This window comes from Oncorhynchus mykiss, chromosome 22, assembly GCF_057628025.1.
Source record: "Oncorhynchus mykiss isolate SJ-2025 chromosome 22, ASM5762802v1, whole genome shotgun sequence".
NCBI lineage: Eukaryota > Metazoa > Chordata > Actinopteri > Salmoniformes > Salmonidae > Oncorhynchus > Oncorhynchus mykiss.
Window position 1 is genome coordinate 37206281 of NC_143043.1, and position 20433 is coordinate 37226713.

At 41.4% G+C, this 20433-nt stretch overlaps 1 protein-coding gene across 2 annotated transcripts in view; it reads right to left on the reverse strand.

Annotated features, from left to right (window-relative positions):
* Positions 1 to 20433, reverse strand: part of LOC110501764 (ubiquitin-conjugating enzyme E2E 3 (UBC4/5 homolog, yeast)) — a 53884-nt gene that overhangs the window by 12069 nt on the left and 21382 nt on the right. For both annotated transcript variants that reach the window (XM_021579537.3, XM_021579538.3), the window contains exon 4: positions 2549 to 2681. In XM_021579537.3, the coding sequence (XP_021435212.1) occupies positions 2549 to 2681 (133 nt within the window). The remainder of the gene's footprint in view (positions 1 to 2548; positions 2682 to 20433) is intronic.

Sequence of the window (20433 nt, forward strand, 5' to 3'; positions counted from 1 at the left end):
GAAATTATGTGGTGTTTACATAAGGGAAGTCTTTTAACATCCATCCCATTGAGGCCTTCTCTCTCTGAGCAGCCCTTATTGCAGGGGAAACCAATTAGGGCCACGCACAGCCAATGATCTTAATGATACCACTAGCTGTTTATGGCTTTGACATTAGAGGGAGAGAGAGATAAGAGAGAGAGAAAGAGACAGAGAGCGAGAGAGAAAGAGAGGAGAGAGAGAGTAGAGCGAGAGCAGACTTGTTCAGAGGCGGTGTGGTTCCCCTCCATGCTACCAATTACCCTGGGGTCTGACTCCCTCTCCCTCTCCAGTCAAACTGTATATGCCATCTTTATGACATGTTAATAGAAACCAGACGAGCCAGACTCAGTCTTGTATTACCATAACCACTGTAAAGGCTAATCCCATCACTGTAAACAGCAGATTTGTGTTGAATAATAAAACTGTTAGACAGAGCAAACATATCATGACACCCCCTCAGTCCAGTATAGAGTATAGAGTGGTACAGCTTTTAGTTCTGAGGGTGATTTCTCCTAAATAGATTATGTTAGTTTTATGTGAAATGGGATTGCTTTCTATGAAATAACCCTATTGCTCCCCTCCACTAGCAGAAAGCTATTATGATCCTGATTATATCCACCTCCCGTATAGTTTTCTCAGAAACATAATAGGCAGTGTAGCCTGTTGTAGCCTTTTCCTGAGAATATATGCTTCTAAAAAAGAGGAGCCCCTGCAGTGCCTATAACAGACAAGAAGCTGCATCCCAAAAGGCACCCTACTCCCTGCCTTCAGAAAGTATTCATACCCCTTGAATTATTCCACATTTTGTTGTGTTACAGCCTGATTTCAAAATTGATTAAATATATTTTTTACACACAATACCCCCTAACGACAAAGGGAAAACATGTTTATTGAAATGTTTGCACATTTATTGAAATTTAAAAACAGAAATGTCTCATTTACATAAGTATTCACACCCCTGGGTTAATCCTTTGTAGAAGCACATTTGGCAGGGATTATAGCTGTGAGTCTTTCTGGGTAAGTTTATAAGCTTTCCACACCTGGATTGCACAACATTTGTCCATTATTCGTTTGAAATTTCTTCAAGCTCTGTCAAATTGGTTATTGATCATTGCTAGACAACCATGTTCAGGTCTTGCCATAGATTTTCAAGTAGATTTAAGTCAAAACTGTAACTCGGCCACTCAGGAACATTCACTGGCTTCTTGGTAAGCAACTACAGTGTAGATTTGGCCTTGTGTTTTAGCTGCATTCCGTTTATTTTTATCCTGAAAAACTCCCCAGTCCTTAACGATTACAAGTATACCCATAACATAATGCAGCCACCACTATAATGGGGCTCCCGAGTGGCGCAGCGGTCTAAGGCACTACATTGCATGCAGCAGTGCTAGAGGCATTACTACTTTGTTGGGTTCATATCCTGGGCTGTGCCACAACCAGCCATGGTCGTGAGTCCCATAGGGAACTGCAATGTTGTTGATCCATCCTCAGTTTTCTCCTATCACATCCATTAAACTCTGTAACCGTTTTAAAGTCACCATTGGCCTCATGGTGAAATCCCTGAGCGGTTTCCTTCGTCTCCGGTTAGGAAGGACGCCTGTATCTTTGTAGTGACTAGGTGTATTGATACACCATCCAACGTGTAATTAATAGCTTCACCATGCTCAAAGGGATATTTCAATGTTTTACCCACCTACCAATAGGAAAACCTCCCCCCCTTGCCTTTGTGGTTCAATCTGTGTTTGAAATTCACTGCTTGATTGAGGGACCTTACAGATAATTGTATGTGTGGAGGACAGAGATGATGTAGTCATTCATAAATCATGTTAAACACTATTGCACAGAGAGTGAATCCATGCAACGTATTATGGGACTTGATAAGCACATTTTTACTCCTGCTTGTCATACAAAGGGGTTGAATACTTATTGATCCTAGACATTTCCACTTTTCCTTTTTTATTAATTTGTAAACATTTCTAAAAACATAATTCCACTTTGACATTATGTGGTATTGTGTGTATACTAAAGTAGTGCACTATGTAGGGAATAGTGGGCATTTGGGACACACAGAGACTCTGCTGGGCTTCTCTCTTAGTGGCTGCTGCTGCTGCCTCTCTTTCTCAATAATAACAGCATTGTGTTAAATGGCTCAGGGTTATTTTGGTCCCCTGGTCTCCACAGTCATGTGACAGTAGAGCAGAGTGCTGTAGTGTAACTGCTGCTGTGTAGTAGCCTCAAGGAGATGATGGCTGGGCAGCGCCAGTTAGTCAAAAACACAAGACAAGACATCATGTTAATCAGCCTCAAGGTTTCAACTGATGACCTCAGCAAACTCCTGTCAGCCCTGACCTCCATGTAGAACAATAGAGGACTAACTGCAGACAGAGTCTGCGTCCTAAACGGCACCCTATTCCCTACATAGGGAACAAGGTGACATTTGGGACGCAAGCAGAGGCTCCCATGTTACTGAACTGTTTAACCAACCACCTCTAAACCTTATAAAGCAAGTGAATAAAGCGTACTGTACCTTTGGTGGCTTGAAGGGGTAGTCGGATGAGAAGGTGATATCTAGGAAGAAGACCCCTCCCTCATACACAGAGCCTGGTGGTCCCAGGATGGTGGATCTCCATTCATAGATGTTGTCTCCCTTGGGTCCCGCACTGCAAATACACAAAGACAACAGCCAGAGTAAGTGAAACCCTTTCTGCCTTTATTGTTAAGCCAGACAAAGACTTACAGGATAAAAAGTTGCACTCAATAAAACTGTGGAAACATTCAATAATGTGAGGGTCTTTATTTCATGACTTGATTTTTGTACCCTGCTGCTACCTATTACACCTCAGTTCCTGAGTTAGAGACCAGCATCACTCCTCCAGACCCATTTAAATGGATGTAAATGGACAAGCTATCACAGGGGAAAGTCACACAGTCAGGGCTCTGCCTGAATAGGCTGTAGAAGCATATCTGAACAGGAGAGATAGCTAGCTATGTGTTAATGTAGCACTCAGACAAGCAGGTGAATGAGGGGGTGGAAGCTGCCTTGAGCAGACAGACACTTATCTACAATGTCCTCACTATTCACCCTCGGCTCTATTACCATGTGATGAAAAGACATCACACGCACGCACGCCCACACACACACACACACACACACACACACACACACACACACACACACACACACACACGTCTGTCAGTAGCCTTGAGAAAGAGAGAGAGAGACAGAGAGGCTACTCACCACTCACCAGTCTCTCAGTAAAGTACTCGACCCATTGTCAATAGGACAATTGATAAAAATACACCCTGATTACAGCACTGTCAATAATACGGGTATAAATAAAATCAATACGACTGTACAAATGTATGATCACTAGCCTTGTCCCATATTGTATACGATGTCAGTCAGAGAAGTTAAATCAAACACAGGCTGATCATTATTATAATCCTGGTTTTGGAGCAAAATAAAACAGTTTGTTTTACCCATAAGATCTAGACAAAGAACTCTGAGCTAGAAGACAAAGGGACAGAATGCCAAAACAGGTGATGATGCTTTAACTATAGCCATCTGTCCTTCACTGGAGATATCTGGTGGTAGAGACAGATCAATCTTTTCACCTCTTCCCTCCACACATCAATCTGACAAGCCTTCAGCAGAGGCATGAGAAGCCCTTCTTTAAGCTGCCAGCCTGGCTGTCTGAGAGACACTCCCTCACCTTGTTACCTGATCTCACTGTTACTTACTATACAGGAGACTTTCATTTAGGAATAACGGTACATCTAGCCTGGTGCTAGATCTGTTTGCCCTGTATTATGGTTAACTTTGGGTAACACTTTATTTGGATAGGCTATCTGAAGATGCTCTACAGACTATGCACAGACTATCAGTAACATGTAAACTATCTATTAAGCCAGACCCTAGCTCTAACCCTAACCTTAACCCTAACCCTTATTCTAAACCTTACCCTAACCGTAACCTTAGCAAGCAGTTGCTTATCAACAGAGAGTTTGTTGATAGTATGACCATCTACAGATGGAAGAGCAGGACTATCCAAAAAAAGCGTGACCCAACTATGACCATAGGAGTCGGCTATACAGCACAAACAGATCTGGGACCAGGCTTATGTAAACCTGTCCCTTAATGTACATATCTCAAGGAATCTAGGATATGTTACGTGCAGAGATCCACAGCCTACAACCTGTTCAGGCCAGCCATCCCGGATTCGCCTCTTCACTGTTGACGTTGAGACTGGTGTTTTGCGGGTACTATTTAATGAAGCTGCCAGTTGAGGGCTTGTGAGGCGCCTGTTTCTCAAACTATACACTCTAATGTACTTGTCCTCTTGCTCAGTTGTGCACTGGGGCCCCCGCTCCTCTTTCTATTCTGGTTAGAGCCAGTTTGCACTGTTCTGTGAAGGGAGTAGTACACAGCGTTGTACGAGATCTTTGGTTTCTTGGCAATTTCTCGCATGGAATAGTCTTCACTGTTGCAGTTGTTGACACAAAGCAGTGTGCCTGGTACCTACTACCTTACCCCTTTCAAAAGCACTTAAATATTTTTTGTCTTGCCCATTCTCACTCTGAATGGTACACATACACAATCCATGTCTCATTTGTCTCAAGGCTTAACAATCTTTCATTAACCTGCCTCCTCCCCTTCATCTACACTGATTGAAGAGGATATAGCAAGTGACATCAAGAAGGGATCATAGCTGTCACCTGGATTCACCCAGTCACTCTATATCATGGAAACAGAAGTTGATCTGTTTCCATCGTTCAACAGAAGTTGTTTTGTCCACTCTGTATATCACTCATTGGCCTATTCCTCTGTTCTGGCACATATCTACTATTTCCAGGGATCCTCTCAGAATCCCTCACCCTTCATCCACCCTCCACTACTTTCTTCACTGCCTCAGAATACGACACCTTCTGCACTACTCTGACCCTGGCCACGTCAACCTGCCTCTCTCACACCAGACACCTCCGATCCCCAGTAACATGGGCACCACTACAGTTGACACACACAACTTTTCCCACAAAAACTACAAATTCCTCTGTCCCATGTCCTCCTGCACACTTCCCACATCCTGGATTCTCGCTCCTACACACTGCTGCAACATGCCCATAAACGTGACACCTATAACACCGCAGTGTATTTGGCACAACAGCTCTAACAGCATAACTCATATATCATAACAGTACTTTATCAGGTAAAGACTATGAATCAAAGCTCAAAATAACAGACCGTGTCACCTCTGTTTCACCATGCTCCCCACCGAATCTGCGTCGCAACGAACGGTGGGTGTCACAAACACCAGGAATCTTCAACTTAAATTGCTCCACCTCCACATTTAACACTACCCCAGAAATCACTCCCTTCAATGGTGCAAAGCAAGATACAGGGCTTTCCCCAAGTTGCATCGCATGGAGCGCCTGTGCCTTCCGAGCTAAGGTAATACAAACAAACATCACAAGTCCACTTCGGGTTACCTTCACCGACTCAACAGCACCCACCATCTTTTCCACCCAACCTGAAACCACCCAAGGATCAGCAAAAAGGCCTGGTTCCACCCTCTTCAAAAATCTCCCTCCCACTGGAACAAATGTATCTTTATCCTAACCATGTCTATCAATGCTAGGCTCGGGCTTCGAGCTCCTCACAACACCTTCTACCCCTTCCATTTCACCTCCAGAACTCAAACTGGCGTCCGGCTCACTCTGTTTGAACTTGACACCAATCTTCCTCAACATACCTTCTTCCCCATCATCGCTAACCCCAACCTACATGTACAAATGACCTTGACTAACCTGTACCCCTGCACATTAACTCAGTTTCCGGTACACCTTTGATACAGCCTTGTTGTTGTTATTTTATTGTGTTACTTTTTATTTATTTGGTGAATATGTTCTTAACTCTTACGGGCTTGTAAGTAAGCATTTCACAGGAAGGTCTACACATGTTGTACTCGGCACATGTGACAAATACAGTTTGATTTGAATTTTACAGATTCAATCCCATCCTCCTCCCTTCACCAATTACCCTACACCTTCTGAAAATATTTTTAAGCCAAAATCTCTTTTTAGCCTCCTCGAGACATGCTAAGCCCTGTACTCCCTCCACTTCAAACTCAAACTGCTTCCCCTGCTCGAGTCATGTAGCCGATCGTCCCACTCGGAGAGTTCACGGAAATGAACACGATCGAGAAACAACACCACATGACTGAAACTATTTCTTGAATCAAATGTCCTGTTCTGTTTTGCTGAAATATAGGTAAGGTCACATACATTCCTAACACTGATCTGATTAAAATGCATGGAAAACCACATTAATGACTAAAAGTCATTCTAAACAGGATGATAGGAAAAGTGTTTCAAATCTGAACACTAAGAAGATATAGGTGTTTTCCTGGTTGGAAACTGACTGGAAAAAGCTGACTGTCATGTTTAATCTTGCATTCTAAACACCTGTGTTGAAGATGAGAACACCTATTGGCTAATCTAAATGCCTAATGTGTAAGTTTTCAACACTGACGTTTAGGTTAGAAACGTGCCACGTTTCATGGTGTTACAGTGTAGCAATTGGGTAAATAAATGAAACAAGTTCCAGTAGGCTAATATTTTTTAAGCCCGTATGAATTGCTCCCGAGTGGCGGAGCGGTCTAAAGCACTGCATCTCAGTGCTAGAGGCGTTACTACAGGCCCTGGTTTGATCCTGGGTTGCATCACAACCGGCCGTGATCGGGAGTCCCATAGGGCAGCACACAATTGGCACAGTGTCATCCGGGTTAGGGGAAGGTTTGGCCAGGGTAGGCCGTCATTGTAAAATAAGAATTTGTTCATAACTGGCTTGCCTGGTTAAATAAATAAAAATATTGTATTATAGTATAATTACAACTCATATATCGGCCGATATTGGCCTTTTAACGCTATATAACGGTATGGGCCGATAACTCCACCGATACCGATATTCAATAAAAAGGATGAAAAGGGAATCTCATGCTTATCAGAACACGTGTGGCCATTGTCAAGATGTGCCATTATTATCACAATGTATGAAATCAACATTTGAAGCATAGTTATTGGACAATTTGTCTTTTGGATTGCAATTTATGAGAATTCAGTGTGAAATGTTTTAACTTTTTAATTTCCCCGATGTAAAACAGTATTTTAGCAGATATATCGGAATCAGTAAGATGGTGCAGCTGTAAAACCTTTTGAGGATATGAGGACTCATGCCAAATCTTTTCAGTCTCATGAGGGGGAATAGGTTTTGTTGTGCCCTCTTCACGACTGTCTTGGTGTGCTTGGACCATGTTAGTCTGTTGGTGATGTGGACGCCAAGGAACTTGAAGCTCTCAACCTGCTCCACTACAGCCCCGTCGATGAGAATGGGGGCGTGCTCGGTCCTCCTTTTCCTATAGTCCACAATCATCTCCTTTGTCTTGATCACGTTGAGAGAGAGGTTGTTGTCCTTGCACCACACGGTCAGGTCTCTGACCTCCTCCCTTTAGGCTCATTGTTGTCGGTGATCAGGACTACCACTGTTGTGTCATCAGCAAACGTGATGATGGTGTTGGAGTTGTGCCTGGCCGTGCATTCATGAGCGAATGTGCAGGGATAATGGAGTGTTTGGGTTAGATATGTACAGGGGTAAGGTGACTAGGATATATGATAAACAGAGTAGCAGCCGCGTTTAATATGATTGTATGTGAGTGTGTGTGCGTGTGAGCAAATTAAGTGTGTGTGTGTGTATTGGAGTGTCAGTGTGAGTGTGAGTGTGTAGAATGTAGGGCTAACCCCAATTGTTTGGTCGATAGGCTGTTGGTTGATCGAGATTTTCTTTTGTCGAGCAGTAGCAAATATATATATATATATTTTACGGGGCACGAGACGCCTGTCTTATTCACGCTCATCTCAGTGAACTGATACATTGCGGGGGCCGCAGGGATGGCACAGGCCAAGAAGAAAGAGAATGTGGCTAAGATGCACAATGCACATCTCTATCCAGAATACGTTCCCTCCCACCAATTTGTGCACATTCATTGTTTCGTAACTTCATTGTTTGAATTGTTTGTGTTTGATTGTTAGTGTCTATCAATTCAGCATTAAATATATCACCGCTAGTAAATTGACCATTCATTTCTAATCTACAATGTTTGTTTGTTTACAGTCATTTCTGTTAATGCATTCAATATATGAATATTCCAGTCATTTACCATTCTCATTGACTATGAAATAACACATATGGAATCATGTAGTCCCCCCAAAAGTGTTAAACAAATCAAAACATATTTTGTATTCTTCAAAGTAGCCACCCTTTGCCTTGATGACAGCTTTGCACACTCTTGGCATTCTCTCAACCAGCTTCACTTGAAATGAGGTCCCACATATGCTGAGCACTTGTTGGCTGCTTTTCCTTCCCTCTGCGGTCCAACTCATCCCAAACCATCTCAATTGGGCTGAGGTCGGATGATTGTGGAGGCCAGGACATCTGATGCAGCACTCCATCACTCTCCTTCTTGGTCAAATAGGCCTTACACAGCCTGGAAGTGTGTTGGGTCATTGTCCTGTTGAAAAACGAATTATAGTCCCACTAAGAGCAAACCAGGTGGGATGGCATATCGCTGCAGAATGGGGTGGTAGCCGTGCTGGTGAAGTGTGCCTTGAATTCTAAATAAGTCACCGACAGTGTCACCAGCGAAGCACCCCCACACCTCCTTCTCCATGTTTCACAGTGGGAACCACAATGCAGAGATCATCCATTCACCAACTCCGTGTCTCACAAAGACATGTCGGTTGGAGCCAAAAATCTCAAATTTGGACTCATCAGACCAAAGGACAGATTTCCACTAGTCTAATGTCCATTGCTCGTGTTTCTTGGCTCAAGCAAGTCTCTTCTTATTATTGGTGTCCTTTAGTAATAGTTTCTTTGCAGCAATTCAACCATGAAGGCCTGATTCACGCAGTCTCCTCTGAACAGTTGATGTTGAGATGTGTCTGTTACTTGAACTCTGTGAAGCATTTATTTGGGCTGCAATCTGAGATGGAATTAACTGGAGGTAACTCTGGGTCTTCCTTTCCTGTGGTGGTCCACATGAGAGCCAGTTTCAATATAGTGCTTGATGATTTTTGCGACTGCACTTGAAGAAACTTTCAAATGTCTTAAAGTAATGATAGACTGTTGTTTCTCTTTGCTTATTTGAGCTGTTCTTGGCATAATATGGACTTGGTCTTTTACCAATTAGGGCTATCTTCTGAACACCACGCCTACCTTGACACAACTGATTGGCTTAAACGCATTAAGGAGGAAAGAAATTCCACAAATTAACTTTTAACAAGGTACACCTGCTAATTTAAATGCATTCCAGGTGACTATCTCATGAAGCTGGTTGAGAGAATGCCAAGAGTGTGCAAAGCTGTCATCAAGGCAAAGGGTGGCTACTTTGAAGAATCTAGGTGTGTCCAAACTTTTTACTGGTACTGTATATATATATATATACTGAACTAAATATAAACGCAACATACAACAATTTCAAAGATTTTACTGAAATACAGTTCACATAAAGAATTGAAATAACTTCATTAGGCCCTAATCTATGGATTTGACATCACTGGGAATACAGATATGCATCTGTTGGTCACTGATACTTAAAAAAGTATGGGTGTGGATCAGAAAACCAGTCAGTATCTGGTGTGGCCACCATTTGCCTCATGCAGTGCGACACATCTCCTTCACATAGAGTTGATCAGGCTGTTTATTGTGGCCTGTGCAATGTTGTCCCAGTCCTCTTCAATGGCAGTGTGAAGTTGCTGGATATTGGTGGGAACTGGAACACGCTGACGTACAAGTCCATCTAGAGCATCCCAAACATGTTCAAATGGGTGACATATCCCCAAACATATGGAAGAAGGTACTCTGGTCAGATGAGACTAAAACTGAACTTTTTGGCCATCAAGGAAAACACTATGTCTAGCGCAAACCCAACAATTTTCACATCACCCTGAGAACACCATCCATATTTTTCATCGGCAGGAACTGGGAAACTGGTCAGAATTGAAGGAATGATGGATGGCGCTAAATACAGGGAAATCTTTGAGGGAAACCTGTTTCAGTCTTCCAGAGATTGGAGACTGGGATGGAGGTTCACCTTCCAGCAGGACAATGACCCTAAGCATACTGCTAAATCAACACAAGTGGTTTAAGGGGGATCATTTAAATGTCTTGGAATGGCCTAGTCAAAGCCCAGACCTCAATCCAGTTAAGAATCTGCGGTATGACTTAAAGATTGCTGTACACCAGCGGAACCCATCCAAATTGAAGGAGCTGGAGCAGTTTTGCCTTGAAGAATGGGCAAAAATCCCAGTGGCTAGATGTGCCAAGCTTATAGAGACATACCCCAACAGACTGCAGCTATAATTGCTGCAAAAGGTGGCACTACAAATTATTGACTTTGGGGGGGGGGGGTGAACATTTATGCATGCTCAAGTTTACTTCTTGTTTGTTTCACAACAAAAAAATATTTTGCATCTTCAAAGTGGTAGGCATATTGTGTAAATCAAATGATACAAACCCCCCAAAAATCTATTTTAATTCCAGGTTGTAAGGCAACAAAATAGGAAAAATGCCAAGAGGGGTGAATACTTTCGCAAGCCACTGTACTGCCAAATGATCTAAAACAACATTAAATGATCTGGTAACAGCTCTGGTGGACATTCCTGCAGTCAGCATGCCAACTGCACACTCCTGCAAAGCTTGAGACATCTGTGGCATTGTGTTGTGTGACAAAACTGCGCATATTAGTGTCATTTTATTGTCCCCAGCACAAGATTCACCTATGTAATGATCATGCCGTTTATCAACTTCTTGATTTGCCACACCTGTCAGGTGGATGGATTATCTTGGAAAAGTAGAAATGCTCACTAACAGGGATGTAAACACATCTGTGCACCACATTTGAGAGAAATAAGCTTTTTATGCATATGGAACATTTCAGGGCTCTTTTATTGCAGCTCATGAAACATGGGACCACCACTTCACAAGTTGCATTTATATTTTTGTTCAATCTTGAACATGATTATTTATTTTGGATGCAATTTGAATGGAATTGATGGAGAGAGAAAAATACTATGAGAGAGTGCTCACATGCACAATTATTTAAAGCAACGATATTCGAGTGATAGCCTGTTTTAAAACTTTGCATCTGCAATAAAAAAAAATATATTTCCAAAAAAAATGAAGGTAACCCTGAAAGCGAGATGGATATGTATAAATTAGACATGCACTCAGTTTTTATATCACTATTGTATCTGCTCATCTGCAGCAAATATATACCTGTCACAAGAAAAAAGTTACCATGATGAGATGATACATGCATTGTAAACTGCACTCCATACCGAGATGTGCTGTCTGTCCCCACCCTGAGCGTTGATGATTGATCATGCAGATAACTGAGAGTAGGCCATAGAGAAGCCAGATTTAGAAATGTAACAGTTCCATTTCACATAATCCTGTTCATAAAAATAATTTATTATAATTTACAGGTTTCTCACAGTTATTGATTGCGGGAAAAGAGAGTGGGTTTGAGCAGGAGAGCTCAGTAAATCTCGGTAACCCGTTTCCCGCTATTCAACCCTAGCTACTACTACTAAACCATTTGGCATTACTGCTCTCTGAGCAATGATGCTTACAGCATCTGTAAATAGCCCGTCCAATCTACCTACCTCATCCACATATTGTTAATATGAACTTTTTGCACACCAGTATTTCTACTTGCACATCATCATCTGCACATCTATCACTCCAGTGTTAATTTGCTGAATCGTAATTACTTCGCTACTATGGCCAATTTATTGCCTTACCTCCTCACGCCATTTGCACACACTTAATATAGATTTTTTTTCTATTGTATTATTGACTGTACGTTTGTTTATTCCATGTGTAACTCTGTGTTGTTGGTTGTGTCGAACTGCTTTATCTTGGCCAGGTCGCAGTTGTAAATGAGAACTTGTTCTCAACTGGCCTACCTGGTTAAATAAAGGTGAAATAAAATCGTTTAAATCACCAAGCCAAGCCAGCAACACCTCAGCAGCCACACCGTATTCAGTCAGTCATACTACAAGGGCTACTACTCCTAAACTCGTCTGGCAGAATTACAGACTACTCTAGAATCTCTGGTAGGGATGTGACAAATGGACAATTGTTTTTAACGTTTAAACTGCATTTTTTTTATCAGTTTTCAGTTGACTTTTTTTCTTTTTCCCTCACAGAAATTCACAATTCAACTGTGCTGCTGCCAGCAACAGTTTCGGTCTCACGGTGAGTCCCTTTCAGATGGTTAAGCATTGCACAAGTACTTCCATTACTGTACCTCAATTTCACCTCACAAAGTTTGCTTTTCCTTTTCATTTAACTTCTCAAAGTATTGCCATACAGGAGTTCGCCATTTTTCTAGCTGTTAACGATGATGACATAGTGGTGGAGAGTCGACTACAAAATAATTGAATTCTCGATTTCTTGGTTTGCAATGTCTCGCAACTTCAGTAAAGCAGGGCCTATCATCAATGAATAGTCTAGGATACTCTATACCCAAAAGACCGAAGACTGAACACACACTTACATCATAAGCCAAGAGAAAGAGCAGGGGTGAAATCATTAGTCCAAAACTGAACATTTTGCAACTAAAACGAGAGTTTCTATTGGACAAATACAGGTAGATCCCTTTCCGTGTCATTCGGTTTGCTTCCGTTTAAGAAATGTTTTGCAACAGAATTGGCGTAATGAATACACCCCGGGCAAGCCAGCGCAATGTAGAGAGAGGAGGGGGTTGGCAGAAAAATATTTGGTGTGCATATGTCTTGGTAATCTGTCTTGCATTCTTCACAAATTCACCAAAGTAACCTAAAGTTTGCCTCTTTCTCTCTGGATGTATTTAAATGACACAACATTCCCCAGGCCTTTATAGCCTATTGTCTATTTAGGCTATAACACAGAAAATAATGTTTTGTGATAACTGCACTGCAATCTTAACTTTATGGGATTTTTCTTCACGTTATTAAAAATTCAAATTTCATTTAAACGTTTTAACGTTTAAGTGTTGGAACACCACTAATCTCTGGGGCAGTGGCATGAACACAGCTGACATACAGAGATTAAAAATCCTCCCAGGTATAGTATCTGTCTGCTGGCCAAGACAGACAGCCTTCCTGGTGTTGTAGACAGAAAGAAGCACCACCACCATGCTAACCTAGCCTGGTCCCACATCTTTTAGCAGTTGGCATGACATCAAAGACAGATCTGGGACCAGGCTATACTAATCCCGCAGAAGCACATATAACACATGAATTTATATTAGTATAATATATATTCAATTTAGCAGACACTTTTATCCAAAGAGGCTTACAGTCATGGGTGCATGCATTTTCGTAGACAGGTTAGCTACATGTATACTAACTAACCCATCTGGAGAAAATACAACACATTCATGTATAGCCACACTGACTAGTTCCAAACCACACTGGATACAAAATATATACAACACATTCATTTATGATGCAATTACATCAATATGCTGCTTGTGTTACATAATAGGAAATAGGATCCAAGCCAAGTTAAGGCCTGCTAGTTAATGGTGAATGTCTGGTAATATTCCTGCTAAAAAAATGGCTTGACCTCAGTAATGTGTGTTTGTGGAGTGGTGGGTTTGTCATTGGTTCCCGCTCTCTCCCTGCAGACCCAGGGCTGGTAGTATGGTGTAATACAGGTTTTCCTCAGGTTACATGCAAGTGTGCACACAAATCACCTCCTGTGTGTTTGCAGAGAACCTCCTTCCTGTTCCTCGTACGTACTACGCTCAGTCACCCCACACTGCAGAGTTCAGTTTAGCAACCATGTAAGGACTTGTTACCCTTTAAAGCAGCAATCACCCCTGGTTCGGTAAAAAGCTAAGGGCGGGGCTGGAGAAGTTTAATCATTCTCAAATTCATAGACAGAGCTATGGATGCAAGCACTGACCATCCATGATATCAAAATGATAGTTTTAACCATGTTAGGATGCTATTCAGTGTTTGTTTAAAATTGTATTAGTTTACAAACATTGGAGTAAAACAAGCTTATATTTTGGGTTCTGATGGGGAAGAACAGTTGAACTAAGCTCATGAGGCATTTACAAGTTATATTCATATCAATGCGTACACGTAATTCATTTATACGTCACAAGAAGTGGGTGTAGCAACTGCTGATTGCCCCTTTAACCTTACGCTCCACAGAAAAGTCTTGCTATTAACAAGACTTAGGTTCTGATTCTTTCACACTCACTTTACAGAAGCAAGCACTTCAGTATAAAAGCTTTTTCCAGGGCAGTCCTTCCAAGCCAGAGGCAAAATAGGAAATCCAGAATAAATAGCTAGAAAAAATTGAGAAAACATCCAAAACAATACTGACTGATGGTGTTTCCTGTTTATGGTCCCACATCGATCCAGAGCTATGGTCTGTGTCCCAAATTACACCTGATTCTCTATGTAGTGCACTACTTTTTACCAGGGCCAATAGGGCTCCTTTCTCCCCCTCCCTAAGGCCACCCCTCTCTCTTCCTCTCTCCCGCTCTCCCCCCTCTCCCGCACTTCCCCTCCTCCCTCTCCCTCCTGCTGGCACCAGAAGCTATAATCATGTTACAGGATATGACTTAGACTGTTATCTATCCATCTGTGTGTGTGCGTGTGCGTGTGCGTGTGTGTGTGTGTGTGTGTGTGTGTGCGTGTGTGTGTGTGTGTGTGCGTGCGTGTGTGTGTGTGTGTGTGTGCGTGCGTGCGTGCGTGTGTGTGTGTGTGTGCGCGTGTGTGCGTGTGTGTGTGAGAGAGAGTGTGTAAAGTCAGTGGCCAGTCAGCTCTCTGTAATTATGATGTTATTATATAAATAACCATAATCCACAGCTCTTAAAGTGTCAAATACAGAGCACTTTATTACGACACAAAGAGACATGAGAAGTGTAGGTAATACTGCAGAACAATGATGCTACATCTGCCTGGAGAAGAGCGGAGCGCAATCAAATGAAAGTGTCTAGCTATGCCTCCCACCCAACACTTTACACCGAACAAATGCTGAAACAATCAATACACCACACCTCAGCTTTGCTATGGTTGAATATAACAGCCACACGCATCATTACCACACACTATTTCAATTTATGTTTCACTTCACATAATTTATATCTTTAGGATGCATTTAGCATTTATCCTCAATCATAATGGTATAAGACGGAGGTAAACTAGCTAGTTGCGAGTGGAGAAAGGAACACGTAACTCTTTTGATAGACCACTACAATAATTCATCACCCCCTTTTTGTGATCGTCCTGACTTCAGTACATTCTCCGAGACATTGGTCTATAGTGCTCTCCTCAAGGGTTAATAAAGATGGATTTTATAGATCTTTTCAAGAATCATAATTTTCCTTTAGACGTGTTGTTGTTGTACATCTGACACAAATAGATATCCGTATGCTAAGCAAGACTGCATCTGAACCTGATATGCTATATAAACTGTCAGCTTTATCACGAGCCATTACATCACAGGCAGAGTGAGATGAAACGGCTTCCAGAGAAAATAAACAGATATTTATATGCCATTAATCACAGATACTGCCCTTTATAAAACATGTTTGGGAATCATTTATGAGACATTTGTGCATTATTTGTGAAGTATTTGTGAAAAATTTGTGAATCATTTGTCGGTAAAAAAAAAAGAAGGTTTTATCTCCGCCACAAAACGACTACAATTTATCACCACGGCAAGCTAAAGCTATCACAGTAAAGTATCCAGCATCTTAAAAATAACAAAATCATCTATAAAGGCAAACAAACGGTGAAACGACAGAATCCGACAGAGGGGATGTTCTTAAACAGGAGTTCCCTTATCTGAATTGGTGCTGTATGTCATAGAGCACAAACATGGCTGACAATCAGCTGGGGGCCTGAAGCAGCTTCCGGAAAGATTCATCAATAACTTGAAAATGAATTTGGGGTTCATCTAAGGGCCTGATTGATTGAAAAAACTTTATCGATCCACAGAGGGGAAAATGGGTTGTTCTTTCAACCGTCTGTATCTAAATAGCTGAAGTATTTGCAGCAGTAGGCAGTGGTATCTCATCATTGATACAGTACTTAACTAAGCATACTGAGATGTTCTGTTCCGCACACACCTGGGAGGAAGAGAGCAGTGCATGCAGGAACCTGACAGAGCTCTGAAGGAAGAGCATGACGGATGCATAGAGCTCTGAGAAGCGAGCCCCACCACTGCACTGAGTGCACTTCACCCCAGCTGCCTGCAAAATGATCATGACGTAAAGTTTGTGATCTGGAGCGACATTTCAGACAAGCCCTGCTGATGTCCTGATGCTCCTGCTCAATACAGAGAGTAACAGGGAAAACTCAAGTCCCAAGAAAGTGCGTTTTTGACATAAAGATAAACTGTACTAGTTGTTCAAGTATGATCTTGTCCCATCTTGATTACTGTGCGGTAATATTGTCAGGTGCAGCAGAGAAGACGTAGTAAAGCTGCAGCGGGCTCAAAACAAAACAGCACTCCCTGCCCTTAACTGCACACACAACTAACATCCACAACATGCATGATAGTCTTTCATGGCTGAGGGTTGAGGAGAAATTGACTACTTCTCTTCAAGTCTTTTTATGAAATATGTGTCATGTGCCTCCCCCTATGCGTTTCTTCACTGTACCCAAAAACATATGTAATGCGTCGCTCTGTTACGTATAGAGCCATGTCATCATGGAATTCTTTGCCACCAAAGGTTAGTCAGACAAAAGGCAAGATGAGCATTAAAAACAGATGAAAAAAACATATTGTATCACAGAGCCTCTCTATCTAAAGATCTCATTTAACTGTGACTAAGAATATTAATATGTACAGTATATATGAATAATTTGTAAATAGTGTTTTTTGTCTTTTTTTGTCATTCTAATATATAACTCGTATTTTTAAAAATATTTTTTTTGTATTACATATTTTATTTACTTGATGTCCTTGTCTATAGTTGTTCTGTCGTGTATTTGTACATTTTATGTGGACCCCAGGAAGAGTAGCTGCTGCATGTGAAGTAGCTAAAGGGCATCCTCATAAACTAAAACTAAACTTTTCAGCTTTTTAATTTAAGCTTTTATTTCCATTGTTTTTTATTATTTTTATTTTTATTTATTTATTCCATGTCTGAAATGTGCTGTATAAATAAAGCTTGATTTGATTTGATAAACTACTAGTCCTGATTGCTGAAGTGAACTCAACTGCTCTGCAGCTACATGTGCGTATTTACGGGATCAAACTGGGACACTTTCACTTCTGGCACTTTTCTAATTAATTATTGATTTTAAATCCATCAACTTTCATCAATCTTAAAGCCTTTGAATTAAATGTGTTCAGTGGTTCAGTGTGACAGGATCTGCAACTGTTTAGATTTGCATGATAGTGCTTTTAAAAAGCAGCCAGTTGGGCAGAAATCCAGATATATAGCAAAGCTTCTGGTCTGAAAGACTAGGCCTGCGTCCCAAATGGCACTCTATTCCCTACATCATGCACTACTTTTGACCGGGGCCCGTAGTTTATTCAATTACCCACCTCTTACCCAGCTGTCTAAAGTGGGGATTCCATATGCCCTTGGAATGGTCGGCGGGCCGGAACATAATTACAAATCATTTCGCAAGAAGCCCAAACAGATCAGAAAACTTGGGGGGACAAATAAAATCACCCGCGGGCCATCATTTGGGGAACCTTGCCCTGGAATTCCTCAAGCATAGTCATTCTTGCAAAACAAGAGTGTAATATATGTCTCTGCTATTACCACTAATACCTTACAGTGAGAGCAGAAGGTGCTCTACAACCCAGATCTTTCCAGCTTCAAAGATGGTGAACGAGCAACACTGTCTGGTGCTATTCCGAAACACAAACAGGATGTGGTCTCTGCAATGGCAGAGAGTATTGAGTGCATAAAGAGAACAGCAATGCATGTGATGTATGACAGTAGAGATTCTCTTCTAGTCCTTTTCTAGTTATGCTGAGAACATCATGCCAGCCCAGAAAAACAAAGATACACTCACTGGTCAACAAGCACAACATGGTTTCATTTACGGTGCATTCGGATAGTATTCAGACCCCTTGACTTTTTACACATTTTGTTACGTTACAGCCGTATTCTACAATGGATTCAATTGTTTTTTCCCCCTCATCAATCTACACACAATACCCCATAATGTCAACGCAAAAAGTGTTTACATTTATTTTTTTTATATCACATTTACATAAGTAGTCAGACCCTTTACTCAGTACTTTGTTGATGCACCTTTGGCAGTGATTACAGCCTCGATTCTTCTTGGGTATGACGCTACAAGCTTGGCACACCTGTATTTGGGGAGTTGCTCCCATTCTTCTCTGCAGATCCTCTCAAGCTCTGTCAGGTTGGATGGGAAGCGTCGCAGCACAGATATTTTCTGGGCTCTGGCTGGGCCACTCAAGGACATTCAGAAACTTGTCCCGAAGCCACTCCTGCATTGTCTTGGCTGTGTTCTTAGGGTCGTTGTCCTTTTGGAAGGTGAACCTTCGCCCCAGTCTGAGGATGTCGCTGTACATTGCTCCGTTCATTTTTCCTTAGATCCTGACTAGTCTCCCAGTCCCTGCCGCTGAAAAACATCCCCACAGCATGATGCTGCCACCCTCAAGCTTCACTATAGGGATGGTGCCAGGTTTCCTCCAGATGTGACACTTGGCATTCAGGCCAAATAGTTTAATCTTGTTTTCATCAGACCAGATAATCTTGTTTCTCAAAGTCTGAGAGACCTGTAGGTGCCTTTTGGCAAACTCCAAGCGGGCTGTGCCTTTTACTGAGGATTGGCTACCGTCTGGCCACGCTACCATAAATTTTGAGTCTCATATCAAAGGGTCTGAATATTTATGTGAATAAGATATTTATTTAAATAAGAGTTTTATACATTTGCTAATATTTCTAAAAACCTATTTTCACTTTGTCATTATGGGGTATTGTGTGTAGATTGATGAGCATTTTTATTTATTTATTTAATCCATTTTAGAATAAGGCTATAGCGTAACAAAATGTGGAAAAAGGGAAGGGGTCTGAATACTTTCTGAATGCACTGTATACAGTATATATACTTTTTAGCAAGCATGAATCCCCCTTTTGAAAAGCCCTGAGGTAGTAATCCATTCACAATTTCAGATTTGTCATACCACCGCTACTACAATAGATAGACCAACCAAGCAACACACAATCAAATCAGACCACTACAATACAATCCATAACAACCAGGTCGACCAATAGTAGAAAAGCAGTGCCTCTATAATTAGGGTGTCCAATCAAAAATGCATATTTTGACCAATTTGTGGAGACACTCCTCTAAGAAAAACAATGGTCCAAACATCATGTCTCGATCAAATCAAATCATATTAAATGTTATTTGTCACATGTTTTTTTTTCTGGTGTAGATGCTTACTTACAACCCCTTAACCAACAATGCAGTTTTAATTAAGAAAAATACGTAAATAAAAATAAGAAATAAAAGTAACAAATAATTAAAGAGCAGCAGTAAAATAACAATCTGTTCAAAATGGACTATTTACCCTTGTAGGATGGCCAAGATTAGGGTTACTAAATCAATGGAGGCCAGAGAAAAAAAGTGGTCAAGGAAAATAGCATTGCGTCATCTAGGTTGGATGCTGTGTGATAATTAAGGTCACCTGACAGGCTTCCCGTTGAACTTGTCATCTTTCTTCTCGAATCCGAGACTTGTCCCGAAGCCACTCCTGCATTGTCTTGGCAATAAAGAGGTAGGATGGATATCGATTTTGAGACATGACATGTATTTTCATAGTTTAGCATACGCTTTCCATATTAACGCGAAATTCCTGATATTTTTCTCAAATGTATCCGAAAAACAAGCGTACCTCTGTGAAATGTCAAAGGAGCCCTGAGCTGAACTCGTCATTTAATTGACCTTTTTGCGATCCTGCGGAAACAACTTTGGAGGAGACCACCACAACAAGTCAAATCCACAAAACTCGCTGCGAGAAGCGGCACCACTCTGTCAACAGAGCTCAGTGCTTATTATAGGATGTATTAGGCTACAAATCCTACAAATACAAATCTGTCTTTTTGGATATAATGTCAATGGTATGTTTGAGAAAGACCCCTCTGAATGATTCAGAACATGAAGGATCATATTTGTCTTGGTGAAATGTATTTTATAACATAAGGAAGTGAATTTTCATCGCCAAAGTGTGTTTTCACCCACTCTGGGCAGAGTGGGAGGAAACCCTTCTATAATGTATGTCCCAAGAGAGAACTGAGGAGGTGGGATCTGAGGAGGAGCAGAGACTGACTGAGAGATGAATCACTACTGATG